Source organism: Salmo salar, unplaced genomic scaffold, assembly GCF_905237065.1.
Source record: "Salmo salar unplaced genomic scaffold, Ssal_v3.1, whole genome shotgun sequence".
Classification (NCBI taxonomy): Eukaryota; Metazoa; Chordata; class Actinopteri; order Salmoniformes; family Salmonidae; genus Salmo; species Salmo salar.
The window spans coordinates 295,158-303,921 of NW_025550927.1; the positions used below are offsets into that span (position 1 = coordinate 295,158).

The 8,764-nt window shown below is 40.0% G+C and overlaps 1 protein-coding gene across 2 annotated transcripts; it reads right to left on the reverse strand.

The window, feature by feature from the left end:
- Positions 1-249: 249 nt before the first annotated feature.
- Positions 250-5,569, reverse strand: irx2a (iroquois homeobox 2a). 2 transcript variants are annotated; one of them, XR_001321273.2, is made up of 4 exons: positions 4,605-5,569; positions 3,149-3,539; positions 1,180-2,852; positions 250-1,146 (listed from the first exon to the last, which is right to left on the reverse strand). XR_001321273.2 is itself a non-coding variant. In XM_014147851.2 (3 exons), the coding sequence occupies exons 1-3, from the start codon at positions 4,842-4,844 to the stop codon at positions 2,134-2,136; spliced, it is 1,350 nt and encodes a 449-aa protein (XP_014003326.2). In that variant the 5' UTR covers positions 4,845-5,569; the 3' UTR covers positions 250-2,133. The 2 variants fall into 2 exon arrangements, 1 of the variants encoding a protein (XP_014003326.2); XM_014147851.2 differs by having other exon boundaries at positions 250-2,852.
- Between the last annotated feature and the right edge of the window lie 3,195 nt (positions 5,570-8,764).

Consider the following 8,764-nt stretch of genomic DNA (forward strand, 5'->3'; position numbering starts at 1 on the left):
TAAACGCCTATAAGAATGGCGTGAAAAGGCCCTATAGAAAACGGATAGGCGGAAAAGCTTCTCTCGACTGTGCTGTCTCAAACCAACATATCAATTAATACAGGCTATGCCATTCCCAAAAGTCTTACCGTTTACACTTGATTAATAATTCCATTTCTAAAAGCAGTAGCCTAACCAAAGAGAAATACATTTTCATGCGACAATATAAAGGAGATGAAGGAGAGAAAAAAAATGAAAGCAGATGTGAAATACAGAGGAAAACATTTTAATTTGGTTTTTCCTTTGAATAATAAATAGCACTAACTCGCCAGTGCAGCACACTAGCGCGTTTAATTTACAATAAGATATAAATTAGTAAAAGTACTCTTGTTAACAAGATTGTGTAACTTTCAAATGCGTTTCAAATAAAAACGGGAATAATGTATTTACAAAACAATGTTCAGTGTCCATTGCAATACAACTTGCATAAATTATAGGCAGCATTTTCCCATCATTAAAAAAATAAATATCAAATGTATTCCACTTCCTCAAGTTCATCAGTCCCTCATACATACTTTACAAATAAGATGCCTTATATTATCTTCACATAAAGTATAATATACCTAATATTATATTCACATAAAGTATGGTATACCTAACATTGACTTCACATAAAGTATAATATACCTAATATTATCTTCACATAAAGTATAGTATACCTAATATTATCTTCACATAAAGTATAGTATACCTAATATTATCTTCACATAAAGTATAGTATACCTAATATTATATTCACATAAAGTATAATATACCTAATATTATCTTCATATAAAGTATAATATACCTAATATTATCTTCATATAAAGTATAGTATACCTAATATTATCTTCACATAAAGTATAATATACCTAATATTATATTCATATAAAGTATAATATACCTAATATTATCTTCATATAAAGTATAATATACCTAATATTATATTAATATAAAGTATAATATACCTAATATTATCTTCATATAAAGTATAGTATACCTAATATTATCTTCATATAAAGTATAATATACCTAACATTATCTTCACATAAAGTATAGTATACCTAATATTATCTTCACATAAAGTATAGTATACCTAATATTATCTTCATATAAAGTATAATATACCTAATATTATCTTCATTATAAAGTATAATATACCGTGGCAATGAAGCAGATGCATCCTGAGAAATAACGTCTTCCAAAATCATCACATACAGCGGGATATTTACTGAGCCAGTCAACGCACATCTCATGAAAACGAAAGTGAAATGATAGAATAAGTCAGGGTTAATTCATCCCCCAACCCTGAATCAGGTTTAATTAATCCTTCGGGCCTGTCTCTGAGGAGAACAGCTGTAGTGCTGCAGGCCAGGCGTCTTGTCTGAGGAGCAAGATGCAGCTCTCTCCCCTTTAGAGAAAGGTTAGTTAGGTTAGTGTTAAGACCACGGTCCAAGGGTGATGGCTTGGGGGCTTTAGTCAAAGCAATTGTGACACCAACCTATAAACCTGAATCAGAGCCACAACATGACCTTTAGAACCTCACCTTTAGCCCACAGAGATGGTCCTAGAGTCCTTCCCAGGTTGTATTAAGGAAGAGCAGAGGTTGCAGAGGTAAAGGTCTTAAATAACAGAGTGGCCCACCAGTCACTGATACTATAATAAAAAATTACACAACTGTTGTTAAAATAAAACATGATGGTATCTAATTCATGTGTAACCAATTATAAAACACCATCATTTTGTAGTCCATAATAACCAATCCAACTGAAGTGATATATATATTTTTTTTTGTGGAACTTGTTTTTAAGTAATGCTGCGTTCCTACTGTGTGAGCAGGTTTCAATCCGTTCTGTTTAATACAACCTCTGAGAAGACAACATGTCTTTGCTTTATTGCCCTGAGAGACAGTCTGACACACAGGCTGATATTACAGCTACCACCAACTCAGGCCAATACCAGCACTGATTACACCGAGGCCTTCATAAGCCTTCTGCTACGGACAAAAAGGGTGGATGTTCTTTCAATACATCACTTATTCAGTCAAAAGGCCAATGAAGTGAATTTAAAAATGCATAAAATAAAAGTCAATATTTTTGAAACTATAATTGCATGTTACGTACCTTTCTTAGAGTATAAATGTGAGGGTCTGAACTGTTGTTCGACGTGATTAGAGTTAGTTTTAAGCAGAGAGTCAGTGGTGTGTTTATGCATGGTGTTGACCTCAGTAGCAGTCTGTGTGAGTCCGTCGTTATATTGCAGAATCCCTTGACCCTGCAGCGGGCTGAAGTTACCATAGTTTGTGTAATTACTGTAAAACGGAGACGTGTAGTAGATGGGTCGTCCTAGGATGGAAGAGGCGGAGTACACAGCGCCAGGGACGGCCGGCGAGGGAGTAGAGGAGGTGGAGGTTAGAAGACCGAGAGATGGACAAGTCTGCCCCGGGTGATGCTGCTGCTGCTTCGGGTCTGAAGTAGCGATCTCAGCTAACGACCACAGTTTGGGTTTGACGGCTTGATTGTGAGGACCTGAGATTCGGTTGTCAAGACACGATTTGTTGTGGTTGTTTTCCCGGTGGTGATGGTTTACGACCGAGGCCTCGAGCCCTGTAAGTGGTGATGATGTCACGGGTTTAGGTGACAGGCTTCGGTGTCGTTCCCCATTCTCCAGTTCGTGATCATCATCATCATCATCATCATCCTCATCCTCACATTTGTCCTTACTGTCTGATCCAGACTCACAGACCACGTCCCCGACCCGACAGCTCACTTTATCCCCATCAGACTCCGCGGAACAAGAATGGTCTGTGAGGGTGTCAACCTGCAAACTGATACCTGCAACAAGCAAAACAAACAGAAAAGACATTAAGACGAAGTAATGACCATATAATAACCATATAATAACCATGTAATAACCATGGGATTCGACATTATTAGGATTACTATTATTATTGTTGATAATAATAATAATTAGAACTCGTTCAGTTTTATGCCTTCCAACTGAAATGTGTCGCCTAGTCTCTGTCGACATGTCGGTAATTATCTGTGGATAACTGGCAATAAAAAAACCGGCACCGGTGCAGCTCGCGCTGTTAACTGGGTCATGGGCTGGGTCTCGTGTTTTTTTTTACCTTCATCCTCCGCGGACGTCTCGCTGTTGTCCAGATTTTTCTCCAAGCGGTCATCATTCCTCTCTCCGTCTCCATCGTCCTCATCCTCACTCTTATTCCGCGGAGCCCACGTCATCTTGTTTTCCTTCTTCAACCTCCTCCTGGCGTTGGCGAACCAGGTGGACACCTGCGTCAGGGTCATCTTAGTAATGATGGCCAACATGATCTTCTCTCCCTTAGTGGGGTAAGGGTTCTTCCTGTGCTCCTGTAGCCAGGCCTTCAGGGTGGTGGTGGCGTCTCGGGTCGCGTTCTTGCGGTAGGCCGGATCGTTGAGCTGGTAAGGGTATCCCGGGCTACCGTAGGGGTGGTAGCTGAGCGCCCCGGCCATGCCCTGCGCGTCGTAAGGAGAGCTCTGGAAAGGAAAAATGATTATCAAAGTATTTTTTTTGTTAGAATTTAAAATTTTGGTAATAAATATTGAAAAATGTAAAAACATAACTAAACACAACAGGTTGTGTATTGTGGTTGTGTGTATTGAGAGTTAACTTAGTGTGTATTGTGAGTCGGGCCGATATAATGGTTGTATTACCCTGATCATTATCGGTTTGATTAATCGCATTGCATAATGCTAAATAAATGATAAATGATGCATCGTAATTGCAGTAATTTCCAGTAATCACCGCCTAACTTCCTGCTTTTCTTTAGCTAGATTAGTTTTGTTGTCAGGGAGAGAGAGAGACGTGTTAGCATATCATTGCTTTACAGCATCACAAATCCAATTAACTTCCCAGTGTATGTGCACCTTTTATAAACGCTTAGAGACCCATGTCATTAGCATTGTAATTCCTCTTTTCATGTTACAATTTCGCTTATTTAATTTAATATACATTCCAAGAATTTAAATTGCATATAGTTTGTGACTGTCAAAATGGAGAACAAAACTTCCTATATTGTATTTCCCATTGGAAGGATATGATATTAGGATACAGGCTAATTCCAATGAAGGCCGTTGGCTTACATCGTATTATTCTTTATGGGGGGTATTTTTCCCTAAATGAAGTTCACTCAGTTAGCCATGCACTGTCTTAATCACGGGCCTACGAAAACTCACATCCTATTTGCACTAAGAAGAAGAAATACAATATTCCATTTATCAATAAATAGCCTACAACTTTCACACACGATAGACAATATAATGTACCAGTTGATGATGTATCGTTCTGATAAATGCAGTTCTTTCTCAGAACAGTGTTGTAATAGATAACGGGGTAAAGGATCTCATCCATTTCACCCTGAACTGTACAACCCATTAGATCCACTCTGAAACGGCAGCTCTCTGCACGCTGCACGCAAATACTCTACGGTTGGCTACTAAACGCTAAAATTACAGCTAATTATTTTCGACCAGGCTGTCCCTCCTGTTTGCATACTGACACACAAGTTGTCTAATACGAATAAGTGGAAGTAGAGTATTTACCATGTAGGAAGGGAATCCCGTGGCAGGGTCTGTGGAGTATGTCATTGGGCTGGAGAAGCCGCTGGCTGAAGCCGTGAAGGCAGCAGCTGATCCGGGGTAAGGACTAAACGCTGATCCACTGGACGACCTGGCCAAGTCGTCGCTCCTCGGGGCCGCCAGGGCTGAAGCCCCGTAAGCCGGGCAGGAGTAGAGAGCCAAGGAGCCCGGCGGCTGGTAGAGATAACCCTGGGGGTAAGACATGCCTCACTGAGGGTCTGTTGCTGCTGATTCCAAAGAGGAAAGCACGGAAAATTTTTACTTCTGTAGAATAATGAGCCCACTAAACGGATCTTCAGACAATTAAAAATTAAAATAATGAAAACGCGACCCCCCCCAACAAAAAAAAAAAGATCAGTAAAGAGCCCTGCACATAGAGGCAGGCGACGTGTCGATCCCCTAGCGTCCGATGTTTTTAGTAGCCTGAACTCTGATGTGAGGAGTTGGAGGAAGGAGCCCGTGGAAAAGCCGAGCTGTCACTCAGCGGATCTGAATATTCAATCTCCGCCCTCTCGCTGTGAAATGGAGCCCTGGCTGGAACAACACGGAGAGGACAGTGGACTGGGAACACATTCACTGGCACGATGTTCTTTAGTCTGCTGCAGCTGCGCATTTTGGGGGAAATTTACTTGTTCTTTTTTTTAAATCACAATAACGTTTCTTTTCTCAATGCAAAGTAGTGAGGTAATTGAGGTAACATCCAGGCAGTATTTATTGCGCAAACTTCTTGTCAACTGAAAAAAAAAAAAAAAAAAATATTCAGTGACTGAACATAATTTTTTATGAGAGCGATATTTACTATTTTCTTCCTTGTCAACTTGCAATTGATAATTGCGTCAAGTGGAGTTTTAGAAAGATGGGGTTCAGATATAGCACCGAGTGTGTGTGTTTGTCTGTGTCTGTGTATGTGTGCCTGTCTCTCTCTGTGTGTGTGCGTGTGTGTGCCTGTCTCTGTGTGTGTGTGTGTGTGTGTGTGCAGTGCGCCGGTCAGCCTAAGGGAGGTGTAACCCATTCCTCCAGCTCGTCGGACACCAGTCCATATTGGGGTTGATCACCGGGCTCCGCTCCCCCTTGGCTGGTCTCTCCAGGTCCTCAAGTCAACAACGAACTACACTATTATTTCACTGATTTACCGTTTCTTTTTGAGACGTCTGTTGGACGTGGATACATGTCGAGGCCATATGTAGATCACAATCAACAAGGACAGTTTCATGTTTAAAAACTGCTGAATGGTATTTGGAGGCTAAATAATGGGATCATCAACATCATTCATTTGTCACAACAAAATAACAGTTATGATGTGACTAAAGTGATATGATTCTCATAGCGCACGGTACTTTTTGAGTACAATATATCTTAGATTAAATTAAGCAATCATTTACCAACTGAAACTTTTCAATAATCGACAAAATGGCAAAGCCTCTGTCCAGTCCTAAATCTGTCCTGATACTCAAAATTCTCCCTCCAGTCTTCAATCACAGTCCTACTTCTGTACTTTTGACCACTTCAATGTCACTTCAACTGAGAGCAATCTAATACATTGTTGTACAGTTAGCCTACACAAAGCTATATACCACAATGTCATTTGAAATGCGTCGTTTTCAGTCAAGTGTGCTGTGCCATACACCTAATTAACATTCCTTTAATCTGTATTCATTATATACATCCATATATACATTATTCAGTGGGCATAAATTAACAGTATATTTAGCATTTACACCCAACCTAATTTAAATACATAATTGGTATTATTGTTGTTGTTATTATTATTATTATTATTATCAGTAAATATTATTGTTATTATTAAACGCGAATTATATATTATATTTACATTATAATAGTAACAATACTTATTAATGAATTAATCCAATACTTTTTATTATTATAATTATATGTGATACTATAAAAACGTATCCTTCTACCTCAATAACACTGCTAATTCCAGACATCTTCCGCTTTGAAATGTATATCCCACTCTGTTATTATGTCATATAAAAAACAACCAATATTCTCCTTTTAACTGGTGATTACTGTAGTTGGATAACAGTGAAACAGTCCATGTGCTTTATACCAGAGGTCCGTGTGGTGACTTGAGGACACAGCTATAAGCCAGTATAGAGTGGACAGGACCCCTGGCGGGGCTGACGCGGGAAGCAGGCAGCAGTGATGTAGGAGGACGGAGCGAACAGCAGGGGGCAGTATCTCATCTAGCCTGGAGAGATCACAACATAACTCTCTCTCAACTGTACAGTACAGTCTCTAGGCAGGCCGGACCTGCTGTAAACCTGCTCTACTCTGTTCTGTTGTGTACTATACCAGCAGTATATTCCTCTGTTCTGTTGTGTACTACACCAGAAGTACATTTCTCTGTTCTGTTATACCAGCAGTATATTCCTCTCTGTTGTGTACTATACCAGCAGTATATTCCTCTCTGTTGTGTACTATACCAGCAGTATATTCCTCTCTGTTGTGTACTATACCAGAAGTATATTTCTCTGTTCTGTTGTGTACTATACCAGCAGTACAATCCTCTGTTGTGTTATGTTGTGGTATGCTGTGTTGTAATGTATTGTGGCATGTTTTATTGTGGTATGTTGTGTTGTGGTGTGTTGTGTTGTGGTATGTTGTGGTATGTTGTGTTCTAATGTATTGGTGTGTTGTGGTATGTTGTGTTGTGGTATGTTGTGTTGTTGTGTTGTGGTATGTTGTGTTGTGGTATGTTGTGTTCTAATGTATTGTTGTGTTGTGGTATGTTGTGTTCTAATGTATTGTTGTGTTGTGGTATGTTGTGTTCTAATGTATTGTTGTATGTTGTATTGTGGTATGTTGAGGTATGTCATGTTGTGTTGTGTTTTGGTCTGTTGTGTTGTGTTGCATTGTGCTGTTTTTTATTGTAGCATGATGTGTTGTGGAATGTTGTGTTGTGGTATGTTGTGTTGTGGTATGTTGTGTTGTGTTGTGGTATGTTGTGTTGTGTTGTGGTATGTTGTGTTGTGGTATGTTGTGTTGTGGTATGTTTTGTTGTGTTGCGGTATTTTGTGTTGTGGTATGTTGTGTTGTATTGTGGTATTTTGTGTTGTATTGTGGTATGTTGTGTTGTGTTGTGTTGTATTGTGGTATGTTGTGTTGTGTTGTGGTACGTTGTGTTGTGTTGTGTTGTGGTATGTTGTGTTGTGTTGTGGTACGTTGTGTTGTGTTGTGTTGTGGTATGTTGTGTTGTATTGTGGTATGTTGTGTTGTGGTATGTTGTATTGTATTGTGGTATGTTGTGTTGTGTTGTGGTATGTTGTTTTGTGGTACGTTGTGTTGTGTTGTGTTGTGGTATGTTGTGTTGTATTGTGGTATGTTGTGTTGTGTTGTGGTATGTTGTTGTGATATACACTGATATACACAACATCATTGTGCTAGCAGCTAGCTGGTAACCCATATAGTGGATGAATACAGAAAGCTCCATTTCACAGTGTAGAGTCTCCAGGCCTCAGAATGACTTGCAGACATTCCATTTCTGTGTTCACTTGTAACTGTGTTATCCACAGCAATGCAGCTTCAGAGAGAATATCACAAAACAATTCTCATTTTATTGGAAAACAAAAACATGGTAAAAGCTTGACTTGTGAGTGCTATTCATTATAATGTGATGTGTGCGTTTGGACGTGACCCTACTAGGAGTTTATGGATATACTTCTTCTCCGGATGTGGAGAAAATGTCTTTGGTGTTGTACAATGGGGCCTGGGGGGTGTAGAGGGGGAGGGAGTGGCGACAGCCTGGTATGCTGGTCTCTTCCAAAGTCCTAATCAGCAGCCGTCCATGTGTTTGGCAAAACAGGGGTTTCAAATCATTCCCTCGCCCCAAGTTTAAAACCCCAAAGCACCATCACTTTGTACCTTACGGTGAGAAGAGCTGTCGTCTCCACTGTGAAGTGGAACATGGCGCAGCTCTGCTCGGAACGCTTAGAACCTCTGGTTCCACTGCCAACCCTGCCACCAAGCATGCTCTGGTTCCACTGCCAACCCTGCCACCAAGCATGCTCTGGTTCCACTGCCAACCCTGCCACCAAGCATGCTCACAGTCAATTTGTTTAACATGTTACTAAAGATATGCATGTTTAGCAAACCGTTTTACG

Coding starts and splice junctions, on each gene's coding strand:
- irx2a (XM_014147851.2), bottom strand. CDS start 4,844: ATGTCTTACCCCCAGGGTTATCTCTACCAGCCGCCGGGCTCCTTGGCT. Junction 3,540..4,604: donor CGGGATTCCCTTCCTACATG/GTAAATACTCTA, acceptor TTTCCTTTCCAG/AGCTCTCCTTACGACGCGCA. Junction 2,853..3,148: donor GACGTCCGCGGAGGATGAAG/GTAAAAAAAAAC, acceptor TGCTTGTTGCAG/GTATCAGTTTGCAGGTTGAC.